Source organism: Paramisgurnus dabryanus, chromosome 24 (assembly GCF_030506205.2).
Source record: "Paramisgurnus dabryanus chromosome 24, PD_genome_1.1, whole genome shotgun sequence".
NCBI lineage: Eukaryota > Metazoa > Chordata > Actinopteri > Cypriniformes > Cobitidae > Paramisgurnus > Paramisgurnus dabryanus.
This window is the reverse complement of record NC_133360.1, coordinates 26,183,810-26,205,498: the sequence shown is the minus strand read 5'-3', so window position 1 is coordinate 26,205,498 and position 21,689 is coordinate 26,183,810. Positions and strand designations below refer to the sequence as shown.

Sequence of the window (21,689 nt, the reverse complement as noted above, 5' to 3'; positions counted from 1 at the left end):
ATGATGCAGCAAACAAAGTTAGTATACTTAAATTTGAGACACATCAAAGAGTGTTCTTGACAAAAGTTTGAATAAGGTAACACGTGACAAATATTTGTATCGGTAGCAGCCAACTGTTGTTTATAAAATCGGTTTTAGCTAATCTACTCTAATCGGCGCATCCCTAATTAAATTATTTTCTTGCCATAATCAAGTTACTTGAATGATGTCATTGGCATTTATTGGGGCAGGTTATAACATAAAATAATATTAACGTGTAGTTTATTTATTTTAAAAGTCCTTGCTATATTTAAAAAGTTTGTAAATCCCGTAACTGAATTATTTTTTTATTTTTTTGCTTACCTCAACGATCATATGATTTCACAAAAATGTCATCAAACAACTCTTTCCTACATCCATTATTAAACAATGGTAAGATATGTGGGAGTGCCAAATGACGTCCCAAAAGAACGCCCCTTGTTTTTTATTGGCTGAAATGGTCATCGAGTACTAAAAACTAAGACGCTGAATGGCTCTCCTGCTTGTCAGTCAGGCTAAAGGTTGGTTGTACATCAGTGATTGTTGATGTACTGTCAAAAGTCAGCGATCCTCCGAGTCTTATCACCGATAACAGTACAGGAAAATGATTTAATGTAAAGGTAAGACGATCAGGGGTAAATTCGCCTTAGTATTTGAAAGTTTATATTTTAGAAATAATCTATGGCGTATGTACGTATGGCGCAATCTATTTGCTAGTGTTAAGTTCAGTCTCCTACGTGGTGGTTTTGACTGTTCAACACGTCGGTGGACAAAACAAAACTTTTGATTTTAGTCAGCTGCATAGTGATTGTGAAAAGCGGGCGATTAAAATACGACATTTTAATGCTGAAGACGTATAGGCGACGCTTTCGGTATCGAAATGAATGCACAATGCGTGCAAGCGGTTCAATCCGGTGTCCCATACAGAATCATCAAACTAGTCACACTGAACATTTGCAGTTATTTCATCTGTATTACTTATTGTTGACTGTGGTTGCAATTTTAGTAACGCCAATCTTGCACGAGACTGCTAATATATATATATAGTAAGTGTTTGATCATGTTTTATCTAATAGATTGCAACTCACAGTTGACACGATGCACCAATGTAATGCAGTTGGTTTTCCTGTTTCTAGCTCCTCCTTTGTGTGTCTATGGTTCATCATAAATACTGATGATGCGTGAAGATACTGTATCACTACATATATCTTATTATGCATACTGTAGCTCTACAGGCTTTACAAAGTAGACATGTATCTTGAAAAACCTGCATCCAAACTAACATACTTCTTTACCCCAGATCGTCATGCAGTTCCTCGGCCGTTTTTTGGACACGGTGAGCACCGTGTCAAACCTTTTCTCCAATCCCTACCGTGTGAGGGATGTACAGTTGTCGGAGTACAATGGGAAAGTTCTGTTGCAACAGGAGGGAAGGCTGGTCCTATACAAGAACCAACAGGGCCAGTCATGGGACTGCCTGCTACTCTGCCCCGAGTCAAAATTTGTGGCACTAAGGTGAGGACCCCAGTTTGAAAACCCCTGATTTAGAAAATTGTCTAGATTTATAATAATTTATTAATTACAAGTCCACATGAATTAAAATGAACCCTATTTACTTTGTTAGAGAACATCACTAGATTTGTGGTGAACTATTAATCCAAGCCAATGGCTGTGTCCGAAATCGCATACCGTGACAGTAGGTACTGAATTAGATGAAGTCTAATGGACCGTTATAACAGTAGGTACTATATAGTATGAATATAGATATTATGAATGAATTCGGAGGTACTACATCCGCCAAATTGATGCATCACGTGACATATGTTATCATAACAACAAGTTAGTCGTTAACTGAAATGACATTAAACTTCCGCAATTTAACCACAAGTTACAGCGGTTTAACATATGTATTTGCATTTGATTAGAGGTGCGTTACCGCTTCTGGACATTTTTTTATAAAACAACTTCATTGGATAACTTCCCTCCAGGGGGCTCATGCTGCGTTCAGACCAGCCGCGGTAGAGGCGTCAAGCACGAGTGATATCAATTCGGCACGAATGATGCGGCTTTCACATAGGACGCGATGTGCGCTGATGCCCAAGTTGAAAAATTTGAACTTTGGCGGAATTTCGCGCCGCGTCAACCAATCAGGAGCCTGCTTGCGATTTTGACGCCCTAAACGCGGTTGGTGTAAACTCAGCATGATTCGCTCGAACATGCGAGTTGAAAAATTTGAACTTTGGCCACGTTAACCAATTAGGCGCTTGGTCTAGTAGTGACGTGATAACAGGAAGTGAGTAGAGTCGGAGAAGCCTACGGAAGCCCCACCCATGACGCAAATTTCCGTGTAAATGTCTCGATGACTAGAATATTACGCGCGAAAGAAGCGAGTAAAGTCAAAATGTTCAAGTTGACGCGAATTTGATGCCTCAAACGCGGCTGGTGTGAACCCACGGTCACAGGATAGTAAGGCCCTGTCCCAAATGGCGCACTTTAATGTGGACTTTCCATCTCGTGGCCGAGGAGTTCACAATGATGGGAAACTTCTCCTCCTATTTCCGACATGATGCTCGAGTCTGCCCCAAAATACGATTTCGGTGCACCCTGGTGGACTCGCGTCAAGGGTCCCTAAGGTCTGCACTACATGATGTCATCAAAGTGTGGACTCTGACGAAGTCCAGAGTGTGCCATTTGGAACAGGGCCTAAAGGGTCCATCGAATGAACACTTCGGGATCTTGCCGGAGGTAGTAGTTCTTCCGGGTACTTTTCGCCTACTGTTTTTGGAATACTATAAATTCGGATATGCTACTAGCCTTGCCTACTGGGGTTTCGTACACAGCCCAATATCTTCGTAATCTTTAATCAAAATTTGAAAACGTACTTCACCTCTGAAATGGTGGTCAGTTTTGTAAATTGGGCTGAAGCCACGCCCTAAAATTTTTCCTTATTCAGTATTCTGTTTCACTTGGAAACATGACAAGATGATTGCAACTTCCGGTTCACGTGGACTTTAAAATTCCAAACATTTTTGTATAAAGTGTTTTTCTGACCATATTTATAAAATAAGGCTGTACGTCATATCTAACAACCCTCTTGAGAATGACTTTATTAACCTCTTGAACCCTATTGCTTAATTTGAGACTGATAGCCTTTCCGTTTTTTGGACTTTTCTGATGTTATTCACTGATTTTGTGTAACAGTCACAAGGTTCCTGTGATGTTTTTGCAAATAGACTTCCCTCACTCACACCCCTTAAATTACACAGCTACACAGAGAAAAGTGCTGAGTAAACTCTTTCACTTCAGAAATTCACAGTTTGTAAAACAGAGTCTCATGGTAAATAAGTCTATCCAATCCAATTTTCATCAGCCACAAATCTCATTAGCTAAGCATTTGTGGGTTTCAACTAAAATAATCTTTATGCTAAGTTTAGCATTGCCCTCCTAAAGAAGTCATTGTTTTGTTGTCTATTTACTACTTAGGATGTTCCAGGTGTCTGCAGAGGATAGTGCCATGAATTGGTTTCCTCAGTATGCCCTCAAACTCCGCCCCTTTTACGAGATGCTCCGCCCACCACTGAAACCTGAAATGCTTCAGCCAATCGTCGACTGTATTCGCAATCACCCAGACTGGAGCTCAGCCCACATCGCCGTGGATACCGGACTGCGAGACTGCTTAAAACACAATTATGTTTTGAGGTGAAAGTTCAAAGGTCATCTTTTGACACCTGCAATGCTCTGCCTATTATGTAGTATATACTGCTGTGTATTCTAGAAGTAGTATGTTAAGCAGTATTCAATGAACATTTTAAACAGTATTATGCTGCATTGGTGTCACATGACCTCCCCAAAAGTTCAGAGACACCACCTGGTTGTCATCCGAAATCCAGATGTAGTTTTTAATTCTTTTTTTTTAGAATATAAACATAAAGTTATCTATTTTCCATGGTGCCTTAAAGTTCATGCTGAGCGCATTGCATTGTGGGATATATTTGCCCCTCCCACTGTGCTCTATTGTACTCTGCATACTTCTTGTAGGTCGTATAGGTCTGATATTCCATGCATACAGAAAATGTGCATACTTGCATACCTAAATGATGCATGCATTTATATTTTTCTTGTTCTTCCTCCTGCCAAAATCTCCATGGTTCAGTCAAATGAACTCACGTGACGCTCAGGGTCAAACCCCGCTACACCTGGCATGTGAGAGGGGAGATGTGGCCTGCGTACGCGAGTTGATCGAGGAATGCCAGGCTCGCACAGACGTCAAAGACAAAAACGGAGAGACGCCAATGCACTGCGCCGCTAAACAAGACTCCTCTGTTGTTGTAGAGGTGAGAGACGGTTGCTCCTTTACTACCTGTTTGAAGGTGGACTGACGGCAAAGAAGGATTTTGGATATTTTAATTTCGCTAATTGTGTATTTTAATCGTTGCACCTGTAGGTTTTGTGCTCTCAGCTCTGTGCCGGCGTTAATGAACTGAATGCTGCCGGAGAAACGCCGCTTCACATTGCTTGCCGCCTCGGCAGGGTTGGGGCGGTCAAAGGCCTGCTAGGGGGCGGAGCCCGCTGTGACATCATTGGGAGTAATGGCTATCCAATCCACAGTGCCATGAAGTGTAGCGAGAAAAGGTACAAGAAATGTTTAATAAATAATGTGCAGATCGTGTTTTGTGTACATTGTTAATACCATTTAGATCTCCAAAAATGAAGTAGTTCATCCAAATATAATATGTGTCCTTTTTTATTTACCTTCATGGCATACTTTCTTCAGTTGAACACAAACTATTTTATATTAAAATACCCTAATTTTATCTTCAGTAGGTTAATGTTTGTTTTCTGAAGTGAACCGATATTTTAAGCTTACTTGGCGAAGTTAAAATCCACAAAGTGCTAAATTCAAATATGTTCACATGTCATTAACATCAATATTTTATTGTTTCATTGTTATCTTTAGCTGCGTCGAAGCAATTTTATCCATTAGCCCGAATCAAGTTCTGGCCGAGGATCCTGTTTATGGTGGGACGCCTCTACATTGGGCCAAAACCGCTGAGGTCTGGAATACTCAAAAGTTTGTTCATATTACCCAAGGAATCAACAGCTTACCGACTACCCTGCCTTGTTTTTCGTAGATGAGTCGTCTACTGCTAGATCGAGGGTGTAATGTTAACTACCTGAGCAAAACTGGAGAGAGTCCATTACACATCCTAACCAAGAGGGGGCGCTTTGAGGCTGCAATGACATTGCTGACCCATGGAGCCGACCCCAATATTAAGGGCCAGGATGGAAATACAGCTCTTCACCTTGCTATGAAGGTGTCAGCCATGAAATAAAGAAATATCTGGATCATATTTAACCCTTTTAAAAAATATGTTGACGTACCCATTTGCCTTCCATAGTAGGAAAAACAAGCCAATGGGTACCATCAGCTGTGTGCTCACCATCATTTATGTCTCTTCTACAGTTGGATCACATGGACCTGATTAAAGCTCTCATGGTGTTTGGAGCGGACGTCGAGGTTTACAATGATCTCGGAGAGACACCGGGACTCATCGCGGCCCGCACCAGCAAGGGTGAGAGGAGAAGGGATGATTTTAGATGTGTATGAGAAATTGGAAACACCTCAAACCAGTGTAGGACAATGAGGTTAAGCTCTCAACTTTTTAAAGTTGTAGAACCGTCTAAATAAATGTGCTGCATGACATCATATAGGGTGTATGCATGCAACCATAATCTCATCTAACAATCCAAAATGCATTATAAATTCATATTGAGCACAATCATAGACTTTTCCCAAAAAAGTTGCTGTTAATTTACTCACTTTCAGGCCATCCAAGATGTAGGTGGGATTATATCTTTTGGAGAACCTTGGTGATTTATAAAATGCAAGTGCCATTTCTTTAAAGGGGCCATTTCACAAGACTTTTTTAAGATTTAAAATAAATCTTTGATGTCCCCAGACTAAGTATGTGAAGTTTTAGCTCATAATACCTCACAGATAATTTATTATAACATTTTAAAATTGACACTTTGTTGTTGCGAACAAAAAACTACCGTTTTTGCATGTGTCCTTTAAAATGCAAATGAGCTAATGAAATGCAATAACTGATCCCTATAACGGTGGTTTGTTGAAATTGAAACTCTATTGTGCTGTCAATTTTTTTTCTCTCAACTTAATGGCAGTGCCATCGTTGGATAGTGTAGATTAATGGGCAATATTATTACAATAAGATCCCCTTCTGACATCACAAGGGGAGCCAAATTTCAATTAACTCTTTTTTCACAAAACTTAGTTACTGGGTTATTCTTTTTTTACATTTTCTAGGTTGATAGAAACAATGGGGATTCAAATATGGAAAAAGTCAGATTTTCATGATATGTCCCCTTTAAGATAAAAAAAAGCAGAAACGGGCAAAAAATCAATCCCCGTAGCTCAATGTGTTATTTTGAGGTCTTATAAAGCAAAATGATGGACTTTTAAAAGAAACTAAACATTATTTGCAACATTATAGCCTGTAATTCATAGCCTCCGGTCCTTACCGTGTCTAGGTGAGTCTGAAACGTGAGCCATGTGACGCATAATGATGAATGTGCATCTTGGGTGTCCTCAAGACGCATAATGGTGAATGTGCATTTTGGGTTTCCTCATAGTGAGCAGGTTACCAGTAAATTGTCTTTTTTGGATAAACTATCGGACCACACATACATTTTTTTTTTTAAAGTAATACAATAGTTGGATCTGGAATCTTTTATCAGTAAAATAACACTTTATAATATAATATATAGCGGGGAAAATAAGTATTTGACACATCAGCATTTTTATCAGTAAGGGGATTTCTGAGTGGGCCATTAACACAAAAGTTCAACCAGATGGAGCCATCAGGCCAAAGATTGAATTCATTCAAAGAAATCAGAACATTTAAGTATACAAGTTGAGTCATAATAAATAAAGTGAAATTACACCGGGAATAAGTATTGAACATACTTTGTAGAAAAGCCTTTGTTGGTGATTACAGCTTCTAGACACCTCTTGTATGGAGAGACCAGTCGTCTGCATTGCTCAGGAGTGATTCTGGCCCATTCTTCCACACGAATGGTCTTTAAATCTTGAAGGTTCCTTGGGCCTCTTTTATAAACTTTGATCTTCAGTTCTCTCCATAGATTTTCTATGGGATTAAAGTCGGGTGATTGACTGGGCCATTCAAATACTTATTTTCCCCACTGTAGATATTTTTGATAAGTTTATAGTAAATACACATGTTTGAAAAACAAGTCTTGATGTTTTGTACAGTAGGAACAGTTTGAGTTATAATGAAAAAAACCTCATGTTTGTTTTTGCTCATATGTCTGTTTGTTCGCAATGCCTGTTTTCTATTCATGCCCTATTGTTTGTTTGCATTGTGTGGGTGCGCCTGTATGCATGTCTTTAACCCTCTGCTAATATTGAAGGGCCCAACCGCAAGGTGCTCTTGAACATGCTGTGTAGTGTAGGGGTTGAACGGTGTCACCCCCCCTCCCGCGACACCCCTCCCCCAAGAGTCAGCAAAGCTCCGCCTCCTGCTCTAGGTAAAACCCCGCCCTCAAAACCTCTGGGAACCCGTTAAAACCTGTCCTTCAGTTCCTGTCTTCCTGCGACCATAAACTGTGGCTCTGTTCCAATATTTCCAATGCACAATAGCGTTCCTACAACATAAAAATACATTACGTCCAAATACATTTGAATATACTGAACAATACTTTGCCATTAATAATGCATATTTAAAGTCAATATTATCTCCGCAGAGGTGTTCACAATGCTTGTTGCAGTGCATTTTAGGATTGCCTATTCTACAAAGAATACATGTGATGCCGTGCTGGGTTTTTGGACTAAAATATCTTAGCCTGCTGCATAATCTACCTTTTAAATTAGTTTAAAACGTATCTTTAATCTCTTAAAGGATGAACACAACTCGCTAGAAGTTGGAACAGAGCCTACAAATGAGAAATGTTTATTCTTCTACTGTCGATTTTTTTATATATTTTCATCTCTCTCCAGAAATAAGAATTTAATTTCCTCAGTTTTTCTTTATTTCTGCCACTGCTTGTATTTGTAGATCTAATTCTTTTATGTGACACTTTTCCATGTGCTTGAAGAAACCATAGATATAAATACCTAGATGCCACATTACATTACATTTAGCTGATCCAGATACATCCGCAGAACGGGTTTCAATTTGTAAAATTTCCAAATTATGCTCATTAGAAATAATCACAACCAAACTTACCGACAGTTCATTTGTCAATCATTTTTGAACGCCTTAAACGTTTAAATATAATCTGTGTCCCAATTCAAAGCCTACGAAATTTGTAGGACGTATTCTAAACAGATGCTTAAAAATGAAGACTCATAATGCGTCCTTATTTCTACGCACTGTTAAGGATTGAACAAATAGATCCTTCATAGCCGAGGCTATCCCACGATTTACATGTAACGCATGTAACCACTGAATATAGCGGCTGGATATTTTAAAATAAACAATTAAAATCTTTATTAAATAAAAGTGTTTATTTAGCTGAAAAAAGTTTCTTGTCACTGTTTTAGTATTATAAGTTATGTTTTGTAATAATAATATTCTGCGTATGTTGCGTATATTTTTATTTTGATATACTGTTGGTTAGTTTAATCCACATTAACGTTACATATTTTCTAAAATTAAATAAATATTTTGTCTCATTTATTTTTATAAGTCAGAAACGTCTTCGCTGTGTCCTGCTAACAGGCGCGGTGGGAGAGTGTAGCAGGTGACGCAACTTATGGGTCCTCCGAAGGCTAGACCGTCTTATTTCAGTTCTTTTCGTGGACTATGGAGGTTGCGACTTTTGAGTGCTCGCCTTTTGAGTCCTTAGTAGGTCGCAGCCTTCAAATTGGGACACAGCTATAGATGGTTTCACCAGACGCATGCACGTTGTCGCCGTTACGTTTCTAAACGGAATTTAACTTCTGGTCTCTGTTTGTTTAATGGTCTTACTAGTGGCTAAACTGAAATCTGGAACAAAAACCTCTATTTGTTCCAAAAAAGCCATTTGTTTGTGTTGTTACTGCTGAAACTGTCTATAGCGAACAACATATTGATGTTTCTCATTAATTGGAATCTAGGTATTGTAAATCTATGATAGAATCAACTTGTCTATATTTAGATGTGTGTATGTGCTGAAGTTTATCTTATTCGTCACTACTTTCACATCTTGGTTGTGATTGGCCAACAGGGTTTGATGACATTGTGCATGTGGCGGCAGCTGTTGCTGCCATGAGCAGAGGATATACAGAGGTAGACGGGCCCGAAAGAGGATGCAAGAAGTATGTGTTAGAGTTTGTATGCATGCTTTAAAGATATAGACCGTATCAGTTAGATTAGACCATGTACACAGAATAATCTCTCGCTTTTTGATTTTTTCTAAGAATGGAGAGATTGCTGTGCCTTGATGGTGGAGGAATAAAGGGTCTGGTTCTGATCCAGTTGTTGATCGCTCTGGAGAAAGGGTCAGGTCGGCCCATTAGGGAACTCTTTGACTGGGTTTCTGGAACCAGCACTGGGGGCATTTTGGCCTTAGCTATTGTACACGGTGAGCAGATGTGAATCATCTAGTCCAAATCCCAAAACACCATAACACAAATCATAATGTCATATATTAAGTAAATATAGTCCCTAACTACCATGCAAACTAAGGTTAGTAGTTTGCCATAACGGGTGTTGTGTAATGCAACACATGGTAACTAACATTTAGAGTTATAACTAGTATTAGTTTTGTTGTAAAGCATGTACACTGTAAAAAACGTTAGTTTAACTTAAAAAATTAAGTTACCTGGATGCCTTAAAATTTTTAATTGATTACATTTAAAAATATTAGTTGACACAACAATTTTTTTACACAGCTATTTTTAATTTGAATTAACTCAAAATGTTAAAGCTTTAAACCAGGTAACTCACTTTTTTTAAGTTGAACCAACAAATCTTTTTTACAGTGTATAACCTTTCTGTTTTATTGTTTTTGTGTACGTGAGCAGGTAAATCGATGGAGTATCTGCGCTGTCTGTACTTCAGAATGAAGGAAGAGGTGTTTAAAGGCCCCCGGCCGTATGAGTCTGGCCCACTGGAAGATTTTCTCAAGAAAGAGTTCGGGGAGAATACCAAGATGGCGGATGTCACTCACCCCAAGTTTGTACAATTTCAGTCAAATGGCGCTTTTGATGTTATGCGTACCTGTATGGTACATAGGAATAGACTTTGGCTACTATGAAAACTTTATAAATGCCCTAACAACCACCCAGGACATCTTAGCAACATCTAGTTACAGTTTTACCCAAAACAGTTTATCAAACCACTAGGAACCACAGTAAATTCATGAACAATGCATCTAATATGTGACCCCGCTTTTGATAAATCAGTTTTATAATTTTTTTTGTGGCACACTGGCCATTTTATGTGACTTTTTTGAGATCAACATGCTGTGTGACTGAAAGGGGTTATATATTACCTCTTTCCCTGCCAATAACGAGTATTTCCGGCAATACCGCTATTATCCAATGGTGGTGCTTTTACCCACCGTATAAAATACAGAAGCATCCTCTAAGGCCAAAACAGTTAAAACTCTGTGTATGTTTTCATCATCGCTCTAAATCTGATCTCTGCCTAAAATGCCTTCGCAAAAATGCAATTATCTCAGCTTTTTGCTCAAAATTTGGCGGGGAAAGAGTTAACATACAGTGGCAAGAAAAGTATTGTGAACCTCTAGGAATAAACTGTTTTTTACATTGATTTGCCATAAAATGTGAGTTTGATCCTCGTTTAGGTCACAACAATAGACAAACACAATGTGCATAAGCTGACAACGCACAAATAATTATTGTGTCTTTTTTGAAAACACCCATTAAACATTCACAGTGCTGGAGGAAAATGTAAGTGAACCCATAGACTAATTACTTTAAAGGCTAAGTCCATTTTCTTAAAAAAAATCCAGATAATTTACTCACCACCAAGTCATCCAAAATGTTGATGTCTTTTTTTGTTCAGTCGAAAAGAAATTGTTTTTTGAGGAAAAAATTCCATTTTCTAATTTTAATGGACCCCAACACCGTCCTCCCGCTCCGAAAAACGTACAGATATGAAATTGGTAGGGTCATCTATCACCTCAAGACCTACAAAAAGTATCTTGGAGCGAAGCTCTAAACCCCACAGGAAGTTGTCCATTTTGAATTTTTGCTGTGATTTCTGTGTAAAATTTTGCATTTCCAGGCTTCGTACTTTAACTCTTTTGCCGCCATTGACAAGATATCTCGTCAATCAAGAGAAAACACTTCCCTGCCAATGACGAGTATTTCCGGAAGAACATTTTCTGGAAGGCATTAAACTTTGGTAAAAATCATGAAAAACGCTGGCACTGGCTGGCAACTTTTTTTAAAAACGCTGGCGACGAAAGAGTTAACAAACTCCTCCTAAAGATTTGATCAGATCATCATCATATTTGGCCAATCCTCATTTCGCCATAAAACAGGAAGTTGTTATAACTAAGGCATACAATGTCCAATCTGCCCCATGCTTCACGTTTGATAAGGGTCTTGGCCTGAACACATTTCAATGCCAATTTTCAGTTACAGTCAAAGCGCCACCTAGAGGCAGCAGGAAATTACATTTTTACGCTATGATTTACTGCTCTTAGAGATTTAATCAAATCATCTTAACCCTGGAGAACCCAAGAACCCTTCTCTTACCATCAATTTGTGACGGTTGTCAATATTTTTTTTCTAATATTGGTAGCGGAGCTTATGCGTGTGTATATGCGATACCGGAAGTTATTTAAGGAAGTTTGGTTCGGACGCTCTCGCGCTCGCTCTCTCTCTCTTGTGAGCCGGGTCGCGCTCTCGTTCAGGTCAGGTTCAGGTTCGCTCGCGTTTCTCCTCTGTTGTTGTCGGAGTGTGCAGTGGGTTGCACTGCCGTGAGTATGATGGTATATTTTCTACTCTCTTGTACTGAAACCGCGTTATGTTGCTTTGAAGTGAGTGTATGGTATAATATTAATGCGGGAGTATGTGGAGTCATTGCTGATGATTCCTAGGTTTATGTGTAATACGAGAGTATTTTTGCCTTACGAGAGCGTTGTTTGTTATACCGGAGAGAGCGAGTTTGCCGCTAAATGTAGAGATATTTTGGTACGGGCAGGCAATTGTTTTTTTCTTTTTTGGTGGAGCGCTCCCAGTAAAATGGTGTTTTGTTTGAATATGTTGGGATTTATTAATGTGAGTTTTTCCAGGCCTAGTAGTCCAACGGTTGACCTAATATACTAATTATGTACATGTTAGTCTGTTCTGATGTGCTCATATTAAAGTGTTCAGATCTGTTGTTACCCTGAGGCCTATGAAAAGCACATATGTTAAAGACTATTCTATTGTGCATATATCAGAGTCTAAATTGATGTGCTCATATTAAAGTGTTCAGATCGGTTGTTACCCTGAGGCCTATGAAAAGCACATATGTTAAAGACTATTCTATTGTGCATATATCAGAGTCTAAATTGATGTGCTCATATTAAAGTGTTCAGATCTGTTGTTACCCTGAGGCCTATGAAAAGCACATATGTTAAAGACTATTCTATTGTGCATATATCAGAGTCTAAATTGATGTGCTCATATTAAAGTGTTCAGATCGGTTGTTACCCTGAGGCCTATGAAAAGCACATATGTTAAAGACTATTCTATTGTGCATATATCAGAGTCTAAATTGATGTGCTCATATTAAAGTGTTCAGATCTGTTGTTACCCTGAGGCCTATGAAAAGCACATATGTTAAAGACTATTCTATTGTGCATATATCAGAGTCTAAATTGATGTGCTCATATTAAAGTGTTCAGATCTGTTGTTACCCTGAGGCCTATGAAAAGCACATATGTTAAAGACTATTCTATTGTGCATATATCAGAGTCTAAATTGATGTGCTCATATTAAAGTGTTCAGATCTGTTGTTACACTGAGGCCTATGAAAAGCACACATGCTAAAGACTATTCTATTGTGCATATATCAGAGTCTAAATTGATGTGCTCATATTAAAGTGTTCAGATCTGTTGTTACACTGAGGCCTATGAAAAGCACATATGTTAAAGACTATTCTATTGTGCATATATCAGAGTCTAAATTGATGTGCTCATATTAAAGTGTTCAGATCTGTTGTTACCCTGAGGCCTATGAAAAGCACACATGCTAAAGACTATTCTATTGTGCATATACCAGAGTCTAACCTGAAGTGCACATGTTAAAGTGTTCAGATCTGTTGATAATTTGAGGCCTTTGAAGAGCACGTATGTTAAAGACTGTTCTACGGTGCATATGTTAAAGACTGCTCCTAGAGTGCACCTATGTTAAAGACTCTTTTAATCTGTGTATGCAAGTCTATCCTATGTGCTTATATTACAAGTGTGTTTGGATCCGTGCTATTGTGAGGCCTATGTAAAGCACGTGTGTTAAAGACTGCTTTATTATGTGTATTCTAGGATAATATGCACATGAAGGTATAAGAGTCTATTGTCATGTGGAGCTAATTACTATGATGGATCGTATAGTAGAGGTCAACCGTTGATAGTTGTTTCGGGATTATAAGGTAAATGTGTCTGGGCCTGGAAATGTTTTTTTTCTTTTTTGTTTCCTTTTGTGTGATTCTGTTCACTATATAGTTACGTAATGTTGTGCTTAAATCTAAATGCAAATTGTCTGAAACCTAAAATACAAAAGTAAAAGCTACTATTTTTTTTTTGGTATGTTTTTTTCAACTGGATTTCTTACCATATAAGATTGTGGTAAAATACAAAGTAATTTGATTACTGTGGTGGTTTTTACCCCTGGCGCCCGAACCCATTAATTTTAAAGCCAAATACCGCTACAAATTAACATTTGCCAAATTTGACCAGGGTTAAATTCATATCCCCCTGGTTCACAGCTTTACTAAGGCCATAGGGTGGCAGTAACCATACGTGCGAGGGCCCTACCATATTTAACTATATTTAATATCGTTTCTACTTCTCAGGGTGATGGTGACTAGCGTACTTGCAGACAGGCATCCAGGAGAACTGCATCTGTTTAGAAATTACGACCCACCGGTCCTGCAAAGAAGCCCTCCATACACGTCTACGGCCACGTTTAAACCCCTAACTGTACCACAAGGTAACTCTTGCTCTCTTGTATGTTTATTTTCTAGCTGTCGTTACATTAATTACCTTAAAGTCACCTTGCCAAGGTCTGACACCCTCAGGGTTTATCAGTCATCTACCTCAAATGATGCGTGAAGTTTTATTGTCGCTGTTGCAGGGTGGGAGGATGAAGATGTTTTGGTAGTAGGATATTCTCGACCTCCCAGAAAGCGTAGGAAGGTGACAGACGAAGGTGTGTGTGTGAGAGAGAGAGAGTGTACTGTATGTTAATGGAAAGGTCACAGTTTATAAGATTTCTGGTGATTATATCGCACAGTTGCACTGGAGCCGTTTGTTTGTTTAGTGCGAGGGGAATCATCCGTTACTCTCTTTCTTTTAACTACTCCAAGTTTATCTTGCATATGGTCATTCACTCTCTCTTCTCTCAGAACAATTAGTTTGGCGTGCCGCCCGCTCCAGCGGGGCCGCTCCTACGTATTTTCGGCCAATGGGTCGCTTTCTGGATGGAGGTCTGCTGGCCAATAACCCGACGCTAGATGCCATGACGGAAATACATCAGTACAACAAAGCCCTAAAGGCACAGGTCTGTTACACCTCTTTCATAGCGAACAAATAAAATGTCCACTGTATTTCATTCACAATACCTTCTTCGTCAGGGCCGTGAGATGGAGGTTTGCAGGTTAGGTGTGGTGGTCTCATTGGGTACCGGTAAACCACCACAGGTTGCTGTGACCTCGGTGGACGTTTTCAGGCCTTCGAACCCTCTGGAGCTCGCCAAGACCTTCTTTGGAGTCAAAGAACTGGGCAAGATGCTTGTGGACTGTGTGAGTTTACACGGCCTTAAAGGGCGTAACTATGTACCCTCCTGTCAGATTTACACTACTTGCGTGAGTCCAAGCAACCCTATACACTAGCAATGTGCTAACAACTACATGCTAGTCATCTAGCAATGCTCAGCATCAACACAAAGATTTGTAGAGATTTTAAAATGTCACAAGGAACAAACTGTGATTGGTCAGATGGTCATTTCCTGTCTATGTGGGTTCCTGACCTGAAAGTTAGTTTGTGTTCGAGTAATAACAATGTTTTAGGCTTTATTGTGATGTTCAGATTGTGTAGCGCTGTTGTTATTTTTGATGAAACTCTTGTGTTTTGTGTTTCTCAGTGCACAGACTCAGATGGCTGTGCGGTGGACCGTGCGAGCGCCTGGTGTGAGATGGCCGATATAAACTATCACAGGTTAGTAGGCTACACGTCGTTCTCTCAATGATAATGAGTTTGTTGTAATAAAGTGCGAGAGAAGAAATCATCCCTTATTCACAGCTTTAATGGTTATGGTGCTTCATGTACTGCAGATCTGTATGCTGAACTGTGAGCTAATGCTGACCTCTCTTTCTCTCTCTCTTCTCTTGTCTTTTCTTTATTCCTCTCTTTTATCATAATGTGCATTGCTCTGACTTATGACCTCACCTGTTTTCATTTCAATAAATAAAAATAAATCTTATTTTTCCTTTAATTTCATTGTACTACTTTCTTTGTTTTTTCCTTTCCTTTTTACTTCTGCCTCCTTGATGTGTACTTTCTTTCTTTTTGCTTCCTTTATTCCTTTCTTTAATTTTTTTCTTTACCTTTTTACTCCTCTCTTCCTGAATTGCATTCATCCATCTACTTTTCCTTTGTTTGTTTTCTTTATTTCATTCATTCGTTCGGTCATTTTTTCCCTCTCCTGCTTTCTTCCTTCCTTCCTTCCTTCATTTTCTTTCTTTCCACTGTGCTTTCTTCCTTACTTGTTTTATTCTCTTCCTTTCTTGCTTCCTTCCTTGTTTTACTTTCTTTCCTTCTTTGTTTTATTTTCGTTCTTTCCTTCCTTCCTTCCTTCCTTGTTAAATTTTCTTGCATTCCTTCCTTATTTCTTCCCTTTTTTTCTTTTTGCTTCCTTTATTTCTTAAATTTTTTTTCACTTTTTACTTTTCTTTTCCTGAATTGCATTCATGCATCTAATTTTCCTTTGTTTTCTTTCTTTCTTTCTTTCTTTCATTAATTCGGTCGTTCATTGTTTCCTGCCTTGCTTTCTCCCTTTCTTGCTTCCTTCCATGTTTAACTTACTTTCTTTCTTTTTTTTCCTTTCCTTCCTTCCTTCCTTTCCTCTTTCCTTGTTTTATTTTCTTTATTTCCTTTCCTTCCTTGCTTGTTAAATTTTCTTGTCTTCCTTCCTTCCTTCTCCCCTTTCTTTCTTTTTGCTTTCTTTATTTATTTATTTCTTTAATTTTTTTTCACTTTTTACTTTTCTCTTCCTGAATTGCATTCATCCATCTAATTTTCCTTCATTTTCTTTCTTTCTTTCTTTCTTTCTTTCATTTATTCATTCATTCATTCGGTCGGTCGTTCGTTGTTTCCTGCCTTGCTTCCTTCCTTTCTTGCTTCCTTCATTTTCTTTCTTTTCATCCGTGCTTGCTTCCTTGCTGTTTTATTTTCTTTCCTTCCTTCCTTTCCTCTTTCCTTGTTTTATTTTCTTTATTTCCTTTCCTTCTTTGCTTGTTAAATTTTCTTGCCTTCCTTCCTTCCTTCTCCCCTTTCTTTCTTTTTGCTTTCTTTATTTCTTTCTTAATTTCTTTCTTAATTTTTTTTTCACTTTTTACTTTTCTCTTCCTGAATTGCATTCATCCATCTAATTTTCCTTCATTTTCTTTCTTTCTTTCTTTCTTTCTTTCTCTCTTTCATTCATTCATTCATTCATTTATTCATTCATTCATTCGGTCGGTCGTTCGTTGTTTCCTGCCTTGCGTCCTTCCTTTCTTGCTTCCTTTATTTTCTTTCTTTTCATCCGTGCTTGCTTCCTTGCTTGTTTAATTTTCTTTCTTTCTTTCTTCCTTGCTTTATTAATTTCTTTTTTACATTTCATTAATCCTTTATTAAATTCTTGTTTCCTTCCTTCCCTTCTTTATTTCATTATTTTATTTTATCATTTTCCTTTTTTACTTCTCTTTTTCTCCCTTCCTGAATTGTAATCTGTCATCAATCTACTCCTTCCTTCCTGCCATCCTTCCTTAATTACTTTCTTTCTTGTTTTATTTTTTATTTTCTTTCCTTTCTTCCTTGTTTTCTTTTCTTTCCTTCTTTAATTTCTTCCTTGTTTTATTTTCTTTTTCCTTTCTTGTGTTTTTTCTTTCCTTTTTTCCTTCCTCTAATGTTTTTTTTTATTCCTTCCATGTTTCCTTTTTATCCTTATCCTTCCTTCTTCCTTCCTTCCTTGTTTTATTTTCTTATTTTCCATCCTTACTTCCTCTCTTGTTTTATTTTCCTTCCTTTCTCATTCCTCCCTTTATTCATTTCTTTCTTTTTGCTACCTTTATTCCTTTCTTAAATTTTTTTTTAACCTTTTACTTATCGCTTCCTGAATTGCATTCATCCATCCATCTACTTTTCCTTCATTTTTTCCCTTTCTTTCTTCTTTGTTTGTTTTCTTTTTTGTTTTCTTTATTTTTTCTTTATTCCTTCATTTATTTCTTCTTTACTTTCCCTTCCTCGTTTATTCGATTCTTGTTTCCTTCTTTCATTTCTTTCACTGAATTGCACCATCTGTCATCCATCTATTCTTCCTTCCTCTCATTCTCTCTCTGTCACTTTTTTCAGGTTGAGTCCTCAGCTGTCTCAAGAGGTGATGTTGGATGAGGTCAGTGACTCTGTGTTGGTTGACATGCTGTGGGAGACTCAGATGTACCTGTATGAGCACAGAGACGTTATACAAACCATCTGCCAGCAGCTGCTGCAGCTCTGACACAACACAAACTCTTACAGATACCTACAAGCTTAATATGCAAAAAAGTTATGCACTTGTTTACATTGGTGTATATAACATATAAAGTTTTATTTGTGTGATACACAAGTTGGACTGAGGTCAAAACGACATACATGAAGTATATGACTATAAAGTATATGAAGAAGAGTGTTGTGAAGTGCTTTACATATTTTTATGGATGCTAATATTCTCAGTATTTCTGTGTGTGTCATTTTCAAAAACAGGGCAAACTTGTAGCTTTCTCTAAATAGTTTTTTATGTAAATGCATTCATTTAACTATTTAACAATCTAAGATTAATGGGGGGATGTTTTTCAATCTATCATGTATTGGATTTGTATACTTGAATTTGTGTATTTCTCAGTCTATGACAGATAGAAGTCGTAATTAAAGATAATACTGAAGTTTCTTTAAACAATGAAGAAGATCAAGCACTCAGTACCTCCTGCATTCCTCATTAGCATTGTTTTGAATTCATTTTTGTTTTGTGTTTTTGTAACATGCTTTTTGTTGACTACCAACAGTTTTTTCATCATGTGTATTTTATACTTGACACTGGAAGTAAATCTGTTGTTTGAAGACCAAACTGACATTTTACCATAACTTGCTGCTGTAGTGTTGTGGGTTTGAAATCTTTTAATGATATGAAGTGATTATAAACCTGAAATATACAAAATAAAAATATTGCACTGATAATGATGCTGCTTTATTGACTACTATTAAATATGAATTACAAATATGTTTATATTAAAAGGAAAATGTCCCTTAAAGAAGTCAAGACAAATCAGTAATGCTCCCACAAATATTTTACATTATATATACATTGCTTGAAGTGCACCTATTTTATTGCTAAAAACAACGTTATTTTGTGTTTTTTGTATAAAACAATGTGCTTGCGTGGTTTATGGTTCGAAAAACACATTATTTTCCACATACAGTACATTTTTGTAGGTCCATATATCCCTCTCTTCCTCAAACGCATTTTGTACAAAACTCATTGATTTGAAAAACTCTGGGTCCCTGATTGGCCAGCTAATCTGTACATTGTGATTGGCCTGAATACCTCTGATGTCAGCCGAAAATGTGACGCTCCTTACAATGTTTGAAAGATTTGCTCACAATGCTAACAGGAGTTAATTTACATGCTGTGAGTCAAAGTGGGAGGAATTATAAAGTCGAAAGTCGGTCTTTACTATAAGGTGACGTCCCCGTTTTCCGGGGACAGTCCTGTTTTTTGGTGTTCTGTCCTCAACTGGAGCTGTCCCACATCCAAAACAACTAGCAAATACACTGAAAAAGTCCGATCAACATTTACCGAACCGGAGCAATCATGTAATGATAATTTTTACCAGCAGAGGGAGCTGCGAGCTACACTTGTTTGGGTGCCACTGCTTTAGCGATGAAGACTTTACTACAAGAAAGCATCATCAAGTTATCATAAGATATAATAACAGTCAAAGTTATCGGGGGTTAAGGTAACTAGTCATGTTAAAAATTTGATATACAGAAATTGTTCAATTAATTAAATTAGAAACACTGCAAAAATTATTCTTGTTTTCAGTACAAATATTGAAAAATACTCAGTAAAATAAGTCTAGTATTTAGACCAAAAATATTACATTTAAGTGAATTTGTGCTTAAACAAGCAAAATAATCTGCCAATAGGGTAAGAAAAAAATGTTGAAATAAGTTTACATTTAATTCAAGAAAAAATAAATAAATACACTGCAAAAAAATAATTTTCAAGAAAACATTTTCTTAGTATTTTTGTCTTGTTTTCAGTAAAAATATCTAAAAATTCTTAAATTAAGATGCTTTTTCTTGATGAACAAAACGACCCAAGAAAATAAGTCTAGTTTTTAGACAAAAAAAATATCAAATTTAAGTGATTTTTTTCTTGAATTTAGTGTTTAATAAAAATGTTTAAGATTTTTTTTGCTTGTTTTATGCAAAAATCACTTAAATTTGATATTTTTGGTCTAAAAACTTGACTTATTTTCTTGGGTCCTTTTGATCATTAAGAAAAAGCATCTTTATTTAAGAATTTTTAGATATTTTTCCTGAAAACAAGACAAAAAATACTAGGATTTTTTTTTCTTGAAAAAATTTTTTTTGCAGTGTATTTCTAAACCCACTGGCAGATTTTTTTTGCTTGTTTTGGGCAAAAATTCACCTAAATTTGATATGTTTTAAAGCTATAGTTTTTTTTTCTTAGGTGATTTTGCAGAAAATGCATCTTGATTTAAGAATTTTTAGATATTTGTAAGCTACTGAAAACAAGACAAAAATACTTATTTTTTGCAGTAAGCCCACAACAATAAAAAGATGAAAACATTCAAAAAAGGTTTTGTCCCCATTTTTTTAATTCATAGATAAAAACAAATAACATTTTAATGATATTTTGATCATTGAATTAGGAAATGTCCCAAGTTTTCATTAAAAAAATCTTGTCATTTTACTTTATTACATCACTAATCCCAGGAAGTAAATTGCCTACAATGTTGCCTACAATCCGAGTGTTTGTTGTAGTCCAAGAAAAGAGATTTACGTTGGAGACGATAACTCGCGTCATCGTTTACTTTGGGGTTTGTACCTCTTGCATATCATTAACATGAACTAATACACACTTACACACCAAAGGAAATGTAAAAACATGAATCGGACCATAGGTGCCCTTTTATTAGACCACCACACAAAGTAACGTTTGTGCCATAAATTAACAGTAAATACAAACGATAATAAATAATGGCTAGTGCGGTAAATACAATATCATAGACAGTTTCACTGCATGCCGTAATTACGCGCCTGGCCCAAAGTAAACTTCTGGTCTGTGCTTGTTTATCTGTCTGGCTATAGAAAGTTTCATCAGTAACAACTTAAACAAGTGGCTTTTCGTGGTCAACACGTAAATTCCGGCAAACTCCGCTAAGAATAAATTACAAAAAAGTACTTTAAACATAGTTTATTTAAGATAAACAACACGACTACTTAGTACATTTGTTATTTTCTACGAGGTATTTGTTCAAGAGTTCAGTTTAGCAACTAGTCAGATCATTAAAAAAACTGAAACCGGAAGTAAAGTTCAGACCAGACGCGTATTACGTTACGGCACGTGCGTCCGATGAAACCGTCTATAGCGACTGACCTCTGGAATAGTGCTGTGTTCAAAATATTGATGCAACGATACATTGTCATGAACTCGTGATGATGCATACAAACATCACATAACATCGGTTAGCGGAAATGCTCTAACAATAGTTTTTATCGACATTTGGAAAACATTGCAAAACCGCAAATCTGTAATAGAAACCAATGAGTGTCTCAATACTGCAGGTCAGCTGTGTAACCACCTTAAGCATTACTCTTACATCTGTTCTCTCAGTTAAAGTGTGTATCTACTGCCCGCCTGTCAGACAGACGCCCTTCTCCTTCACATCATGTCATGAGACGAGTAAATAATTCAAAACCCCGGGCCGTATCGAATGTGGGCTCTCTCTCTCAGCCTCACTCGCCCTATAAGAGTCACTAATAGAGACCCAATACAGACATAAGGAGAGTGTGTGTCATCATACACTCATATTGTGTTTGGTACCTCAGCAGCACGCGCCGCGAAATAACTACAGCTGAAAAACTTTCACAATCACAGGTATGTCATCCTACCTCACATCCACTAAATCTTATAATATTTAGAGTATTG

General features: G+C 37.3%; 1 protein-coding gene across 2 annotated transcripts; it reads left to right on the top strand.

Moving 5' to 3' along the window:
- The first annotated feature begins 509 nt into the window (after positions 1-509).
- On the top strand, positions 510-18,688 carry LOC135741043 (85/88 kDa calcium-independent phospholipase A2-like). 2 transcript variants are annotated; one of them, XM_065259674.1, is made up of 17 exons: positions 510-638; positions 1,319-1,533; positions 3,502-3,717; positions 4,172-4,352; positions 4,463-4,650; positions 4,976-5,072; positions 5,151-5,333; positions 5,483-5,591; positions 7,468-7,584; positions 9,265-9,355; positions 9,458-9,621; positions 10,064-10,214; positions 14,071-14,207; positions 14,623-14,777; positions 14,851-15,018; positions 15,360-15,433; positions 17,828-18,688. In XM_065259674.1, the coding sequence occupies exons 2-17, from the start codon at positions 1,325-1,327 to the stop codon at positions 17,970-17,972; spliced, it is 2,385 nt and encodes a 794-aa protein (XP_065115746.1). In that variant the 5' UTR covers positions 510-638; positions 1,319-1,324; the 3' UTR covers positions 17,973-18,688. The 2 variants fall into 2 exon arrangements, with proteins under 2 accessions (XP_065115746.1, XP_065115747.1); XM_065259675.1 differs by lacking the exon at positions 7,468-7,584.
- The last annotated feature ends 3,001 nt before the right edge of the window (positions 18,689-21,689 follow it).

Excerpts from the sequence above, each read along its gene's own strand:
- LOC135741043 (XM_065259674.1), top strand. The coding sequence starts at position 1,325 with ATGCAGTTCCTCGGCCGTTTTTTGGACACGGTGAGCACCGTGTCAAAC. Across the intron at positions 5,592-7,467 it reads CGCGGCCCGCACCAGCAAGG|GGCCCAACCGCAAGGTGCTC; the intron begins GTGAGAGGAGAA and ends CTAATATTGAAG. Across the intron at positions 14,208-14,622 it reads ACCCCTAACTGTACCACAAG|AACAATTAGTTTGGCGTGCC; the intron begins GTAACTCTTGCT and ends CTCTTCTCTCAG.